This window comes from Archocentrus centrarchus, chromosome 12 (assembly GCF_007364275.1).
Source record: "Archocentrus centrarchus isolate MPI-CPG fArcCen1 chromosome 12, fArcCen1, whole genome shotgun sequence".
Taxonomy (NCBI): domain Eukaryota; kingdom Metazoa; phylum Chordata; class Actinopteri; order Cichliformes; family Cichlidae; genus Archocentrus; species Archocentrus centrarchus.
In genome coordinates, this window is record NC_044357.1 from 23,321,604 (window position 1) to 23,339,773 (window position 18,170).

Consider the following 18,170-nt stretch of genomic DNA (forward strand, 5'->3'; position numbering starts at 1 on the left):
TTTTGCTTTATAATTACAATTAAACTAGACATTCATATTACCTTTTATTAATGATTACTTTGATTTATTACTCATTAGAGCACTTATTATCTTTCCTTTGGCATTCCTGCCTGTTTGTATTGGGAAAATTGATGGATTGATTTCACTTTAAGTAAAACAAACCATTGGAAAATATTTAAAATGCTGTAATCGTAAAGAACTCTTCCTTCCTTTCTTTCTCGAGATGCTGTAGTTCTGTCTTTGCCCTGCTGAGGGCATCCTCACCCTTTCTTAGACTGAAGATCCCCATCTATTTTTTTTAAATTCTCTATTTTTCCAATTTTCCAGGCCCCCTGTTTTCATGTGTGTGTGTGTGTGTTTGTGTGTGTCAGTATAGGTTCATATCTGCACATCTGACATGTATATTTACAGTTTCTTCTTTTCTTTTTTTGGATCTAAAGTGTGTCTCCTTGTTTTTCATGTGGGTTTTCAGGGAAATACTGTGTGTGGGTGTGTGTGTGTGTGTGTGTGTGTGTGTGTGTGTGTGTGTGTGTGTGTGTGTGTGTGTGCGCTTTGCTGAATCCTATCCATCTGTCTACCACACACACATGTACATGCGCACACACATGACAGCACAACAACTGACAATTATCTTAATGCCCATATGTTTAATTGTGGGATTTCTAATTCCCAGAGCACCAAGCAGCTTCCAGCAGGGACTCACTATTTTGGCACGAGATGGGCTCTTTTTTATGTGTGTGTGTGTGTGTATGTGTGTGTGTGATGCCAGCTTTCTCGTGGCATCCTGCGGTTCTGGTCTCTTTCTCACCCTCCCCTCCCTGAGCTTTGTTTTACTTTGAACATATCAGCAGGGCAGTTCATAGATATGAAAAACGATGATGTGTCCGATATGAACACTGTAAAGTAAACACCAGTCACAGCTGAGTGGCAGCTGAAACCCTGTATGGATGCACGGTTATAATGAAACTATTCAGTCTCACACGGTGCTCCTGCTGGGTGTTTTACCCTGACCAATCAGCAGCCAGTGACGTATCCATTTGGCTGATGTCATCTGCAGTTTAAATGTATGCATTAGCGGTTCAGGGCCCACCTCTTATGTAGTGGTTTATAAATTTGATATTGACTTGGCCTGATTCCATAATGAGAGGTTTAAATGCAGCAGCCGTTTTCACCTGGCTTGTTCTCATCCTTCAGCCATTTTATTCGTATACTTTCTTTGCACTTTAATAGTTTTAATGTTTCTCTAAATGCATGTGTTTTAATGGACCTTGTGCACAGGGCACTCGTGCAAAGACGTAAACCTGATATCACTGGGCCACGCTGCATATATAAAGGTTGAATGAACCATATAAGAGTTTTTCTGGGTGTTGCTAGTAGCAGCTAATGAAGCGCTGAGTCGCTGGTCTCGTGCTGAGACGAGGAGGCTACTCTGGTGGGTTCATTTCTCTCTCAAACTTTTCCAAAGACACTGACTCAAAGTGAAGTCACTTTAGGTGATTTATCATGCAGCTCACTCTGGGATTTACACATTTTTTCACATATGCATTCCTCCTTAAGACCAGGAAATGGACTTTGCTGTGTAAACCGCCTCCATCCCCACTCTTACTAAACTACGCAGATAAGCTCAGCATCAGCAGGTTCCTTCTTCTGTCACAAAACTGTAGGTTATGTGATTCTACAACTTCTGTAAGAACATATATGCACCGTGACATCTCCACTTCTAAAAGACTTTATGATCAGCTGGTGCACAATGTGTCTCAGTTGGTATTAGTGTAAAAGCCTTCTGACACTCAGAATGAAAGCCCTGCATCAGGGAGCCAAAAAAAACAGAATCCATGTTCACACATTTGTAGCTGCTTCATGGAAAATATGGGGAAGGTAAAAGATGGCAAATGTTGCATCGCAGCCAGTTATGCATTGCTTTTCGAGTCATCCATTCACATATACATGCATACAGTGCTGTATAAATCACCCAGACACCAGTGGATGCACCGGGGCAATTTGGGGTTTATTGTACAAGGTAACAAATTTTTACTTTTGTCTTGTCTTTGTGTTTAAACTCTGTTTTTCTAGTTCAGTACATGTAAACTTACATACATGTAAGCTTTTGTGGTTTGGACAATGATTTTACAAATTTGTAATTTTCCCATATAATGTCAGTCACCAGCAATTTCATAAATGACCTATAAACGGTGCGGGCGGTGCGGGTTCGATTCCCGGCCCGTCGCCAATTTGCGCGCGTGTCTTCTCCTGTATCTTTCCCCCATTTCATGTCTCCCTCCACTACCGATAAAAGCTGCTGTGGCCAAAAATGAAAAAAAAAAAAAAACAAAGACAAAAAATTACCGATAAAAATGGTACGAATGTTCAATTAAAAGAAAAAAAAAAATTGATGCAAAAGTTACATTTGATCAAATCTTTCTTTAACTGTTCAGATCAAACACAAAATTTCAGGAGTTTAGAAGAATTTGCTGAGGTTTCAAGAATATTGCACAATTTTCAAACAAACCAGGAAAATGTTGCTATTTTGGGGCAAAAAAAAAAAAAAAAAAAATCTAAAATCCACCAAAGCAAAGTTTGACAGGAATAACGGACACGTTCTATTGTTTTACAATAAAAAGAGTTAGAAAGTAACAGCTGCTTGTCAAAGACAAACATCTTGTTACATTGTGTCATCTTGCCCAAAGAACAAGAACCAGTGAACACGCTGAGCTTTTAGCATCTTACTGCAAATATTTCCTTAAGTCCAACAGGAGCTGTTTTTACAAATGAACTTTGGGCGTTTGAGGACAGGTCGGGACATTTTCCACAGTTTTCCTTTTTCACATGCAGCACACGGCAGGCTGGAACTAGTCTGCTTTAAACGGGATTGCGCTCCTGGACGTACTCCATGTGGTTTAGGTGAGGGAGCTGTTTGAAGTGCAGGAAGTAGGACATATGATGCCCGCTCACTAGATCAACAAACCAGACAATTAACTGCAATGTTTGCATATCAGCACAATCTGACATCACATGGGCTTCTTAGTGGAGAGCTGGCAGGTTAAAGATCAGCTAATATCTGTCATATGCATATGACATCAATGCATATTTGAAATTTTTTTTAATATGCATTGTGCAGATGGAAGTACAACACTAAAGGGTTTTCTATTGTTTTTCCCCTTCAGGTTTCTGCACCAGAATGACTCAGTAGACTTTTTTTTGTACTACTGAGGGTTTAGTTCATGGAAAATCCTATCAGATATGCAAATTACTGTTAAAATGTCAACAAAGAAGAAAGTTTCTTTTTTTCTAGAGGAAAAATCTTTTTCAGGATTTGCAGGTTTGTGACAAATTACAGCATATAAAATTAATTAATTTAAACTAAAACAGTGATTTGGAAACACAGTGGTGTTGCTCTCACATAATCAGCTCTCTTCTAGATGAAAGCTTAACGATGCAGTTATGTTTTGACATATATTTTAAATGTCTTATATGCCGTTTTTCACTAGTTGAGTTTTTTATGTATCCTAGGATAACCATAGTGTAAATAAAGTTGTTTTGAAAACCAAATCCCTCTGTCTGCCTGTTAATCCAGCTGGCTGACAGCGAGGTCTTGCCCACCACATGCCAAACTCCCCTCTCGCTCCATGCAAATATCACAAAATGTCGACAGGCTTGTCAGCATGCGTGTGTGTTTCTGTGCGCGTTTCAAACCGAGCGCCCTCCGTCTATCCGTCCATACGTCTGCTCGCTCCCTTATTTATTGTTTGCCTCTCGTCTTTCTTTCTGTCTTTTCTTTTCCGTTCTCTGCCTTTCATCACCGCCTGGATTCCCAAATGTAAAATGGCAGCAGAGAGAGAGAGACGGAGAGGGTTTCGTACATATTTAATGGAGGGCTTTTATATTTCAACAAGCCTTCCCTGTCTCTTCCTTAATTTAGTTCAATGAGGAGAGAAGATGAGGAGACAGATGGAGGAGAAAAATATAAATAAATTACACATAAACTGATCTGCTGCTGCTGTAAATCCGATCGTTACCACAAGGTGCAGCCACACCCACTTACCCACCATTCCTCAGGTTTATTATTCAGCCTTAAATACAGCATATAACACCAGTGAAATATTACTGCTTAGCTGCTGATTTTGTCAGACACTTGAAAGCTGTGAGAAACATTATTGTAGACCTCAAGTTGAGTTTTTCTTGTCAAAGTGTTCGTATTGTTTTTGTTTAGCTCCAAATTTCAATCAAAGATGCTCCGACAGCTGCATGAATGTGACGTTTGGCAGCAGGAAAGAATCTCATTCACACGATGTGAAACTTTAACACATGGTTGTTGTGAAAAGTTTATATATATATATATATATATATATATATATATATATATATATATATATATATATATATATATTAAAGTAAATATATATATAAAAAGACAAACGCAGATGTCAGACTGTCCCTGAATGCACCAACATGGAGACTTTTAAAAACAGTCATAACTGTATTAACGTGTCACAACAACTTCATGACATACAAAAGTGTTTTCTTGAAAATGGTGGTGCTTTCAAGGTCCCTCTGAAATGGGAGAACGATGCTGAATACCAGAACAAACTCATCATCCTGACATATATTCAGGATGCTGGAGCTTGTTAATGCGCCACCCCGGAGCGTTCTAAAACTCTCCAGTTATCATATGATAATAATAACTTGGATTAAATATATAAAAAAATCTAAACTTCTGTAAGTTTATTTTCTAAGACAATATCTTAAAAGAATGGCTGCCCTGAAGAAAGGAAGTCAGTCTAAATTTTGTAAATATATCATAAAGGGCTGATCACTATGGAAAAATGTGTCGCTGGCAGTAGCTATGTAAAACTGGTCATCAAGAGGTATACGGTGCTGCAGCTACACCAAAAACCTTCTTACGATCGCTTTGATCGCTAGCAGGTTCCTCCACTCGTGGGTAACTTCCATGGCAGAAATCGCCTGGTCTGCAAACAGTCGCTGAGCGGTGGTGAAACCTGAAACAATCACTCACCTTCAGAGTAAAAGTTGTGCCTTTAGAAACACCGGCTGCTGCAGTAAGGCATAACTTTTACTTTGGAAGCTATTTTTCCAGATTGCACTTTTTCAAGTTTCACTACCGCTCGGTGAGCAGTTGGCAAAGGTCTGCAGACAAGTTGCAAACTAAAGGCAAACAAACTACAGACACCCAAAGCATTAACAAGAAAGCTTTTGGTGTATCACCCTCTTTGCAACTGATTTCTCACAGCAACCACTCGCCAGCCAGTTGGAGAATACACATTTTTCCCCTAAGCAACAGGAGGGTGCAAGGGGATCACCGTTTGACTGAGGCCTTAATTAAAACCAGCTTTAACCCAGTAATCCTCAAACTTTTATTTAAAAAAAAAAAAAAAAAACGAGCAAACGCTTGACAGGCTGTTCTTCAAGTGAAACGAGCGTCCCCATAAGTCCCTGTTTCTTTGGCTACATACAAACTAAGCAACTACTGCAGCTGCTAAAGCCACAAAGTCTGTGCAGGAGGAGGTCGGGGTGGATAGATCAGTCAACATCCTGTTTCATATATTGTAACAGAAACCCAGACTCCCGAATACCTACCCAAGAGCTTTTGGTAGATTCTGAGGAACTACTGCTGGTTTACACTGTCTGAGGCTTTGTGGTTTCTCATTCAGATACAGAGTGTGCAGAAGGAAACACAGCAGCAGGCTTTTTCATACCCAGGCTGGTGGGTTTAAAAAGTTCCCTGATTAAAAAAATTAAAAAAATAAGCTAACGAATGATGTCTAAATCTGACATGGGAATTTGTATATTTGACAGTTTTTGATATACAACACATTCCCATTGCACCTATTTACACTGTCTATAAATGTCCAAATCTATAGACAGTGTAAATAATGCTACATTACTAACAATATAAATATATTTTAAAATGTTTTAACATTATCTTAAAACATTTTTAAGCAGGTTTGATTACTGTTGTAACCATATTAACTCCATTCTTTTATATACTGTATAAAAGTTATTGCAACGAAGCGAGCTAAACTAAAAAAGAAAGGCAGGGGCAGAGACAGAGGCGGAGGTGCTGAGTAGCTGTCATCTGCAATGCTGTTGATCAGTGTGTTCTTTTAAAATGAGCGTGTGTGTGAGTGTGAGTGTGTGTGTGTGTGTGTGTGCGAATGCAATGACTGCGCAGGAAGATGAAGGAGAAGAGAAAGAAGGGAATTTCTGGGTCAAGAGATGACACACATTTCTCATGTGGTTGTAAACAGGAGGGACAAGTCGGCCTCCGCTGCCGCAGTCACAAATTCGAGGGAAGAAAAATCAACTTTGTCAATTTACAAACTCTATAAATTGTAATATTTCACCCTGCGTTAGCCGGATCCCTGCAATTTCCATTTGTCGTTTTCAATTATTGTTGGAAACCAAAAAGAAAACGAACCGTGCAGGGAGAAATTCAGAGCACGGAGCAGGAGAGGAGCTAACATAAAGCAGGGTGTCCACTGTGAAACATGTTGGGCTCTGCGTCCTGTCAGCTTATTATTCTCATCTCCGTTGTGTTTAGTTAGGGTTCAACTACTTGGCTAGATTCAGAAAAAAATCATGGTTTGGGCAAAACAGGATTTTTAAATCCTAAAGTAAAAAAATTAAAAGGAAAGCTGTGCATTTTTGCTTCTTTACATTCATAAAAGTGGGAAAACAGAAAACTCCCAGAAATATAAGAAAATGTGCTGTAACTGTGTGATCTGTGTTATATGATTACAGCAGGGATCTCACGCTAACACTCACACCTCTATGACATCTTTTTTTAAGGGAGACCCAAAAGTAAACCACTCGGTTTCAATGTGATGCTTTTCTGTAGCTCTGATTCACATTTGCTAATGAAACTGTAAATAAACAGCTGGAGTCTACATTGGTCCAAATTAACAAGCACACACACACACACACACACACACACACACACACACACACACACACACACACACACACACACACACACACACACACGGCTACACACACTGGAACATTCTGCACAGCCTCTCCTCTGTGCAAACTGAACGCCTGACAGAAAGCACCTGCAACACACACACACACACACACACACTGCTGTTGATGTTGGACTTCCACGGAGGAAAAGTACAGTGACATTTTCCAGTGGTGTGACATGTATGCATTTTTTCCCCCAATTTCCATTTAATTAACAGCGTGAAGGACGACAGGCTCCTTGTCACTGAAAATGCTGTTTAAAAATATGACGTGAAACAGAGGAAAATAGGTGGAAAGAAAGGGAATTATGTCATGTGGAAACATTTTTTTTTTCCTCAATTGGAGCAAATTCCATCTGGATGATGGAAGAATGACCCTTTAAAGCAGAGACCAACAGATGCATTATAAAGAAATATTTACAACTTAATAGGTTAAAACCTAAGAGCACAGCTTTGCAGTTTTCACACACTAATTTTTTAATTTCATTTTTGGTAAGTTACATATAATCTTGGACATTAAATGTTTGTTAGATTCTGTTTATTTATCTACATGTGTGTAAAATTTTTATGTTTGAATCTATGAAAGAAGCTTCACAGCACTTTTTAAAAATTTAGAAACAGGTTTTTGGCAACATGAATAATTTCACACAGTTGTCCATACCATTTGTAATTTATTTCTAAATATCATTTTCAATAAATGTTTAAAAATAACTTTTTTCTTTTTCTTTAAATAATTCTTTATATAAAAGCTGATTAGTCCCTTATTTGTATTTTTTTTGTTTTAATTTAATATTCTTGACCCATTTGGACTTCCGTACAAACATTGCTAGATCCAATGATGTTCCATGGCTGCAAAACTATGTTGTATCAAGCAATTATCTAGGTTGTTACAGTTTATTTATCTAATTATCTTCATGAACAAGAGGCCGAACACAAATGCCCAATGATCACAACCTGGTTCCCTCATAAATATTTATTATACACTGCAGAGCTTTTGAAAAGAGAGCAAAGGCAAACAGTTTTAAACCAATGATACGACCATATTTTAGCTCATGTAAGCATATCGGTGTCCTTTAGGAAAGTATATTTTTAAAAGAAAACCTGCAATTATGTTTTTTTTTAATTCATGGTAACCATATTTAAGGTAAACAGAAACAAATTCTTCCCTAAAAGCACTTCTAGCATTTTTTTCTTGGTATTTCTATTTTTTTTTACACATCATTCCAGTTTTAACACCTGCTTAGAGGCTTCATAGCCAGTAGTATGTGGACACTTGCACATTGCAATCCTACTCTATGTTATAACTGAAAATGCCATTAAAAACCAGGCCCATTAATCTGCTACAGCCTTCACTCTTCTGGGAAGGCTTCTGCTGCAGCATTAAGATTGTGGCTACTATTGTACGGAGGTAAAAGGGAGCAGCAGATTTCTATCAGCTTATAGGACTGACTTTAGTGTCGGGAGAGTATTAGAAGACATTAGTGTGTTTTACAGCACTGGCGCAGATTATGATCCATTTCACTTTACTGTAACCCTGCTTAATGGAGGGCGGGAGAGAGGCTTTTGTCTTTTAACCTTTCCCCTCTTTTCAGAGACACCCTCCAAACTGAGCCAGGATGCAGTAACATACCGAGCGTCACTTAAACACATCGCTGGAGGCAGACTGCAGAACAGAAAACAAACTCCGAAACCTTCAGCAGGAGTCTGGAGAGCACAGTCTTTTCTTCCCCTTCAATTTGTTTTAAATCAGATCACATTTAGTTAAATGTCACTTCACTTTGCTGCTCATCTGCTTTGTTGGCAGCATGAAAGCTACTTTGATATCAGCCCAATGATGGTCCAAGATCATTTAAGTGTCACTTGAATAACAGCATGCCTAAATGACAGGAGGGAAAATGTTGGAACTAACGAGCTAACTTCTGTCTTCGCATATTTTAATTTGTGTGTACGATGCACTCATGCCTATGTACTGTATATGTCTCGCTCCCTCTCTCCCCCACATCAGTCTACCACCTGTTTTCCCAGAGTTATGACCTCAGCTTGCAGGCGTCTCTGCCTAACACTGCCAAACTACATACAGCTGTGAGTAAGTGTGTGTGCGCAGAAAGAGAACTAAGTACATCTAGACAGCAACATCAAAACAAAAAGGACACAAAAATATGTAATAATATGAAGTTAAAAAAAGGCAAATGTGTGTGTTTGAGAAAAATGATTAAGAACAGACAAGAAACAGTCACATCTGCAAAGGAGTAAATGGAAAAAAATATAGAGGAGAAACAAAGGGTGAAAACATGACGGGGGGGGACTAGGAAGAGAAAGAGGAAAGGGAAGAAAGAAAAAGGATGAGGAAACGGGTGGGAAGGGGAAGGAAGAAAGGTAGGAAAGAAGAGAGAGTGCAGAGAGTGCATGTATGCATAAGAAAGGCAGTCACAGTCTCAGTGCAAACACAATGGAGTCATTTTAGAGATGACATCACCCCTTCCTCCCTCTTTTTATTTCTAGTTTCCACTCGTTTCTTTTTTCCTGCATTTCTATGGAGTCACTTCCTTTCAAACTTCCTGTTTATGCAGCGCACACACACCAATAAATGTCCCTGATGCCTTTGAAGATAATTTTCCAGAACTTTCATTATCTGAAATTATGAGTACATGGAATTTATTTGTCCAAACTTACAACAGTGTCGCGTCATTCAAGGGCAAACTGTGTGGTTTGAGACCAAACATCTCCACATTTTATTACTCAGAAACCCTCCCGCGCCCTCGTCTCTGTCGAGTCGTGCTTTTATTTGCTGATAATCAGTCCCGAATGTCTTAAGTCTGCATTTTTGAGCACTAGACAAACTTAATCTCATGTAGAGAACGACGCACCGTTAACCGACACGATTCATCTGCCTGCACATTAAAGTATGGTTTCTCCAACATACCATGAAGCTAAATTGCTATCCACGAATTTTCACTGTGTAAACATCAGTATCAGTAATTCCTAGAATCGATTAAAAAGTACCTACAAAAATTAGCATAAAAAATCTTAAAAAGCTGGTGCTGTATATTGTCAGTCTACCATCAGTGGCCCACACAAGTCAGAAGGAAGTGTGGTGCATGTAGTCTTTTAAAATGCTAACAAATGGGAGTCTGTTACTATGTTTCCACCGCCGAGGTGCCGGTGCTCGTGCCAGTGCTGGTGTCGGTTTCAATGAACCGGCGAAACGCTTAAGAACGGGCCCGCGTTCCCACTGCGCTTTGTGAACTGCTCCTTTACGTATGAGTGTGGGCGGGTCCTCGTCTGGACACGGAAGCTGAAGGGCACAAACGTGGGAGAATACGCTCCCCTTTCTGTGCTGCAAATACGTTTTATGGTCCAAACCAAACTGCTGCAGCATCTGTGTGCAGCACAGAGGGAAACACAGACAGCGATTAGAGCAAGACGACAAGTACGCACTTTGTGTGCATTTATCTGTGATATGAACTGATACAAAGCAGCAAGTTCAGCCTTAGAGCCCAACATAATTCACAGCCGTGAAAATCGCTTCGATTTTCTCGTGTAATACACACCATGCAGTGAAACGTTGGTAGAAGACTTTACGTTGAGACGGCAGAGTCACGCGTTCTTGGTTCGAGACCTGCTAGCTTACGGGGCCCGAGTTGAACCTGTTTTTTGACCGAGCACCGAGTGCGTTCGTGGTGGGAAAACCGCTGAACGGTTTGAAAAGGGCCTATGAGGACTGATCCCCCCCCACCTTTTGAAACCAGCCTCAAATGGCACCTGAAAGAACTGCAGTATTTGCTACTTCATTCTAAGGTAGCGCCGTAGTTTCAGGTCCTCGTTGTACTCTGTTTTCCTTTGTTTTCACTTGCCAGTTAGTTTTCTCACACTGACTCACTCACTGGTTAGCTTTAGGCACTGAAAACAACTTTAGGGAAAGATTGTGGTTTGGATTTATATTTGCCTCTGCAAACATTAACACAAACATAAAAAAACAAAACAAAACACAGTGCTTAGCCAGTACATTAAAATGTCACGCCAAGCAGTTCTTTACAAGCGTCCATGTGTAAGAGAGACCTGTCTGACGACTGCCACGGCGCACATGCCAGAACACACTTTTTGCATATCTGTAATACACCAGCGGCTTTGAAACATGACATTTCCCAGAATACTTCACACTTATACTGAAGATCAGAGTCATCACATAGATAGCTGGGACAGATTTTTAAGTCAGCTGACTGCTCAAATAGCCATAATTACTAACTACCTTAACCTTTTCTCATAATTACAAGATCTTAAGTCTCATAATTATGAGTTAAAATCTCATGAAAAAGGTCTCCGTTTCTTTTCCTTTGCCTCTGCAGAAATGTCCAATAAGGACTCAGGACTCTAACCCACGGTTTGAGGGTCCCCACGATGTGATGTTACCCAGTCAGAGGGTGTGTGGAGTGTGGTGTTATAGAGCTGCTGTGTTTTCAGTCTTACAGTAATGAGTCTATTTTTCTATCAGCCAATAATCCGAAGCCTGAATAAACACACACACACACACACACGGGTCCTAATGACAACACAGGGAGTCATTTATGAGCTTCTGTGTGTGTGTGTGTGTGTGTGTGTGTGTTAAAGAGCCCAAAAGTAAACAGTGTTTTTCAGCACTCGCCCGTCACTTCATTTTTATTCTCTTTTTCCACCGGCTGCTTACACATAAAAACAAATCTGAAATGTATTTGGATTAGTGTTGCTATTAATCCCAGAAGTAGTTTAGAAAAATATTAACCTTAACAAGAAGTAAACTCCAAATATTTTCTTGGGCTGAAACTCCAAATCACTTCATAAAGCATAACGCCAAGTTTGTATCTGGGGACGCCAAACAGCAGAGAGGCGCTCAGAACGATCTCCAGATGAAGCGGAAAAGTAGTTTGAAAGTATTTCTTTCATTTTTTTAAAATTATATCACAAAATCAAACCTTTAGCCCTCATATTTTTGAATCTTGCAAGTCTAAGAACAAACTTTTAAAAATGGGCACTTTTTTCTATGTTTTATTTAAGCTTCTGATTAATCTGCAGTGTTTCATTTTATGACATCATGGAGATCCCTCTTCCTGACTGCGTCCCTACTCAAACTACTCTCAACTTCAACAAAAAAAATTCCAGTAAAGTAGTTACAGAACACTAAAATTTGACCTTTTCTCCACAAATAGTTCCCCAAAAACCAGAGCGTCGAGGACGAAGCAGCTCACCCGGCTCACAATTCACAGGTTACTGTGACGTGTAGACTACAGGAAGTTTTCCTGTCATTGTTTGCATGTATCGCACAAACTAATGAGAATCAAAATCCACTGAGAGCCAGTCTGACCAATACTACAGGAGGAGCAGCGAGTCAAGAGAACTGAGAACAGACTGAGGCACACAGCCTGCCTAGGCCTTTTCACTTCATAAAGCTGGTGCCAGCTGATTTGAGTTATTAGCGACTTTCTTTTGATAGCCCCTCACAAAGCCACAGATAACAATGTAACCAACTTTGGCCCCAACAAATGCGCCTTCAAAGCAAAAGCTAAAAGAGGCAAAAATGGAGAGATGCTGAGAATTCTCCGCACAGCATAAAAATAACACATCCTAATGTGACTCATTAATACACACTCACTGAGAGCTTCATCAGAAACGCATGCGTAATCTAGCACCATACTTTTGCACTGGGTTAGCCCTCCTCATATATGTTAATGGCATGAATGAAAACATTTGAAACAAAAATCTGTAATCAAGTACACCTCCACCAACCACTATAGTGTATGTCACTGAGTAGAATTATAACCTTTCTGTTTAAGCTTCATAAAAACTGAATTTATTGTATTGGGCTACACAAGGCTGCCCAGGTGTTCCTAATAAAATGCATGTTGAGGACAAACAAAAACATGACTGTATGCAGGAAGACCGACACAAACGGGAGGACACCAATGAGCTGCAGGATAGAGAGAGACAGCTGGACAGACATGCGTGAGAAGAGGATGATCTCTGAAGGAGCCGGCCAGCACACACACACACACACACACACACACACACACACACACACGCCCCTCAACCACAGGTGCTCTCCATTTAGAAAACAACACTTCAAAGTAAATACTTTAACAAAGAACAGAGGCAGAGGGACAAAGCTCCTGAACTACTGTAGTGGGAATACAGCAAAGTGCTGCTGGCATCCCCTACAGCCTGCTGTGTTCATTATAGCCACAACAAAACACCACAAGATCAAAAACAACGACAAGAAAAAAAAAAAAGAGGGTGGCAACTGAAGAGTATTTACGAACTTTGAAAACTAAAACACGATATCCTCAAATATCTCATTTGTCCCTCAAAGCCAGCCGAGGGGCAGCCAATAAGAAAAAAGGGAGCTTATATGGGGGGGGGGGGGGGGGGGGGGGGGGGGGGGGCTTATAGGGACAGGAGCTAAAGCTTGTTTCAGAAAGACTGCAAACAGTATGGGGTCATCATAAAATAAATAATATTTTTTTTTTTTTTAACTCTGAATGATGCAGAGCTAGTCTAGTGGAGTATATGGTGTTGAAAAGTATTGATAGACACTGAGCAAGGGCCATGCTGTACTTTTTTGTAATACCACATTGCACCACAAGATGGTACAGTGAGTCAATGTAGCCTTTATTTACCCACAAAAGTCATGAAGAGGACATTTTTATTTACAATAACAGCCTGGCATAAAAAAAAAATAAAGAGCAAAGCTTCTTAAAGATGTGGCGGTAGCTAGCAGACATAAACGTGCAGACGCGAAACCATCTCACTGCACGCACTGATAAAACAACGCCCCCTGGTGGTGACGGTTTTGGTTCAGTTCTGCAGAGGGTGTTTTTAGGAACCTTGGGCAAACAGATAGAAAAGAGATCATTTCAGACCCTGCCCAAACTTTAAGGCGTAAACAACGCAGGTCTGACTGAAGATGTTCGAGCATCTGGATTTGTTTATACTGTGTGCTGTACTTTATAATGTGTTTTCTCTCGCCCTCCTACATCTCCTTATGTCACACAGCTGTTTTGTTCTTTATGTTTATTGTTTCAAGTTGAAAAAAAAGGGCCCCAAAGTATTAAATATGGAAAACATTACCGCCGTCTCACTTCATGTTTTCACTTTAAACCTCCTCTCCGTTCATGTTTGCTCTCATCTCCTCGACAGATTTTTTTCAGTTGTGTGAAGTTTCACAATTTCTAAGTGACTTTCAAATGTACAAGTCGGGTTTAATTAACGGCACAAAGGAAAGTCTGTTTTTCAATTTTATTTTTAGGATCCTGGGAGCATGAATCAAATTTCATCACATATCTTGTGAGACTATTTTGTAAAGTGTTACTCATTTTCTCATATTTGATTTTTAGGTTAAAGCCTTCTGGTGAAGCCCCAAAACAAATCCTCTGGCCTCCTACTAACCATGACATCACCACGGCATAAAAACAGTAACTCGGGTCCTACCATGAGGGAGTGTCTGTTAGCCGATAGCAGCCCCGTTCCGTATCCGCTGCCCAGAGCACCCATGGCGCCATTGTGCGTGTGTGCAGCCCCGATGAGGCTGTGCATGTCGCCGTGACCGCTGCCCATACCCGTCGACGGTCCCACGGCGTGGCTCCGCAGTACGTGGATGGCATCGTCCAAACGCTCCAGACGGTCCTCGATGCGACTTTGCTGCAGAGTGAAAGGACACAAAAAGAGATAAGAAACCTGATAAATGTTCCTTTTTTTTAGTGACCTTGACAATCAACACCAAACTGCTTTCTGCTGTCTAATTAGGAGAAAGTGGAAAAATATGGTCTGAAGTGAGCTGACCAATCACGCAGTGATATTTCAGTGCGCTCACCAGAGAGTGCAGTGGAGCCTCGTAGTTTGGCGATGACGCTCCCTGCCCTCCATTCCTCGACCAGACGGTTGAACTGGCAGCTAGGAGAGAGCACAGAAGAAGACATCAGGATGAGATGGTGAGGTCAGAGGCAGATTAAAAGCAAGGGCAACATGAGAGGATTCAGAGAAAAGGCAGATATGAGTAGGTGACAGGGACGGGACTTCAACTTTTTTTCCTGCTTTTCTTCAGTTCAAACTGACATGTCTTCATCTGCATGTGTTCTTTGAAAGACCCAGTGCATGCTGGGATACACTCCAACCCTGTGTGACCCTGCAGAATACAGCTAGATGTCCTTGTGGAATAGAGCCAAAACCTCCTCTGCTTTTATATGTCAAAGACAGAAGCCACTCGATGTGCAGCGCCAAACGCCAGACAAAACGTCTTCACACACGAGGAGACCCTTTAATCGTATCCACTCGTGGTGCTCAGACATAATAGGCACAGAGACGAGGAAGAGGAGACAAAAACAAACCGACTCATATCTCATAGCAAAAATGCTAATATCAGGCTTTTGTCTTTGAAAAGGTACAAGTGGTTGATTAGCATGGGCCCTCTGCAGAATAAACAAGCTTTGTGTTCCTGCTCGTCTCTGCTTTTGTGCCGGTTTTCACTCTGAAGGGCCGCATCTGAATCGACAGGTCTCATTAGCTGGTAGGCAGAGGAGAGACAGCGACTTGTGTGATTTACATTAATATGAGGTTCTGAGGGAAGACAGGCTGCTGTGTGTAGTCCTTTCAGCAGATGACAGGGGAGAGACGAGAATGGGCTGTGGCTGGTGAGCATGTTAGGCAGTTAGGAACAAGCCAGTGCTAGCTGAGATCGTAATCACAGAAATGTGTAAAATTACTGTGACGTTCACCATCTTTTTGTCTTTACATGCAATTATTCACACAAGGGTCAGAGGTCAGCTAGGTCAGTTGCTTTAACCCTCTCAAGTGGACTGGTTCCTATGTAGCACTTTTCGACTCAAAGAGCTTTATTCAACATGCCTTATTCACCCACTCACACAAGCACTATTTTTTACCCTAAGTGCTTTCTAGCAACCGTTCACACGTCGATGAATGCATCATGGGATCCAGCATCTTTCCTAAGGATACTTTAGCACACAGGCCAGAGCAGCCAAGGATTGAACCACCAACCTTCCAATTAGTAGATGACCTGCTCTGAGCCACAGCCGCCCCAGAGCTAAAAATAAAATATCAAACAGTATTGTTTCATCCAGCCCTGATCAGGATCGTTTCCTGAACCTAATCAAACAGTTGTGTTGCCTAAATCAAACCAAGCAGTGAATGAAAACTACAGATTCTAAAAGTGACGCTCCCATATGGGGCACGAACCACAGTCTCCTGGGTGAAAACCCTGAGTTACACATCACAGAGATTTTATCTTTTTCACTTATTTCTTAAAATTTGTCAGAATGAATTGAAATGTTCTTCAATTAGCTTAAATAAACGGAACTTAAAACCTTAATACCAAAGAGTAACATCTTGATATCGCTCGTTAAAATCGAGAGAAAAACAACATTTAGCACCTTTCTGTCTCTCAGACAGGTGCACACAGGTACCTCCAATAATCAGCCCAAGCAGTACTTTGGTGGACGTTTCACCTATAGAGGCACAAACACCTGTTACACTGTATACTGAAGACAGATGTGCTTTTGCTTGTTTTCTGCCAGTAAGCATGAGAGATATTTGTATCATGTCTTTGTAACTATATGTGTAACATTCCTTTACTGGAGAGTACTCCATACAGTGACCAAATCTGTTTATATAAAAGTCAGTAGAAAAATAGATAATAAGCTTCAGTAGACTTCCTGATTTCAGAAAAGATCCTGTTTGCTTTAACAGGAAACCAGATTACAAGAAGGTGCCTGGTAATAAACACAGAAATTTTAGTAACACGGTTTGACCACTAGGCAAAAATCTATCTTGCAGACACTTCGGCATCTAACTATCAATCTTCCCAGTCACCTGTAGCATAAACACCTCTAATGGCATTTATGCTAAAAACCTTTTTGACACAGACTAGACCTCAGAGGCGTAGATGTAACACTGAGTATAACGGCCCTTTTCTTACCTTACCTTGACCTTAAACTAATTATGTTTTAATATTTTGATGTTCACTATGAGCAGTCATATTTTTTATCACACATGCTGATCTGTAGTGGTTTCATTGTAATCTCAAGCATGATGAAACCTGCCCAGGCAGGTAAAGCCCCCCCCCTGTTTCCTTCTCCCTATTCCACCTCTCCTTCTCCGTTTGTTTCCTCTCGTTTTTATTCCCCCTTCTTCTCAAACCCCTCCATTCCCCTCTCTGCCCTCACCGCTGATCTCTTCCTTGTAACTCTGATCTCATCTCATTAGCACGTTTCTCTTTTTCATTGTCTTCCTACTTTGTCTCGCAGTCGTTTCTCTCCCCTCTCCTTTATTCATATTACATGCTCATTTCCATATGCTAATTAATGAATAATCACCTGGGTACATTCATGTGCAAATACAAATATATGTATTAAACGGCAGGGTAAATTATTCCTAGTCCAATGCTGTAAAACACCCTTGCAGAATTAGCCTTGGATATCAATTTGCATGTAGTTTGCTCTAATAGGCTTCATTTCTAATTTGTAAAAAGTGGAGTAACTCTGACACAATGATAAACACCAATTATGGTTTAGCAGGCAATATCCTAGGCAGCTACAATGACGAAGAGGAGGAGGTGGAGGAGGAAGAGGGGAGGGGGGCCCTGTGTTTGCAGAGCCGGTAGGTTTGTGAACGATTTGTCGAAGTGGTGCTCGTAATTAAAGCTATCAGTCACAAGGCGCGGCAGAGAACTATCAAACGGTGTGTGTAGCAGCGACAATTAGAGACAAATTCGACACAACTATTATTAGGAAAAGCCATTTTTCACTTTAAGGAGCGGCTAGAGTTTACAGCATCCACAGAGGGAAGGAGTAATTGGTGGGAATAGGAGAAGGAGGAGGGGTGCAGAGAGGAGACAGCGATTGTTAATGTGTTTTTATTGTTTGGTCTTATGCACAGAGATTGCACTTGTGATATGGAAAGAAATTCTTAGTTTATTAAATAAAATTCAGAGATTTGGTTGGTGTTTTTAATGTGTTAAATATCCTTTATATCTTCTTAATATAATAGCTGGATTTCACTGTAGTCCAAAACAACCCAGTAATGTAACTTAATGCTCAGGTGCTCTGAAGCTTCCCTGAGCCAGGTCAGGAGTAACTTCAGGTGAACCTTTTTACTTTGCACATAAACTAAAGGTTTGAGGGTCATTAGTTAAGTATTTTAGTCAAAGGA

The 18,170-nt window shown here is 40.5% G+C and overlaps 1 protein-coding gene across 4 annotated transcripts in view; it reads right to left on the reverse strand.

The window, feature by feature from the left end:
* tcf4 (transcription factor 4) overlaps nucleotides 1-18,170 on the reverse strand; it is a 226,498-nt gene that overhangs the window by 16,480 nt on the left and 191,848 nt on the right. For all 4 annotated transcript variants that reach the window (XM_030743169.1, XM_030743166.1, XM_030743170.1 and 1 more), the window contains 2 exons: nucleotides 14,821-14,900; nucleotides 14,439-14,648 (listed from right to left, as the gene is read on the reverse strand). In XM_030743169.1, coding sequence (XP_030599029.1) covers nucleotides 14,439-14,648; nucleotides 14,821-14,900 — 290 coding nt within the window. The remainder of the gene's footprint in view (nucleotides 1-14,438; nucleotides 14,649-14,820; nucleotides 14,901-18,170) is intronic.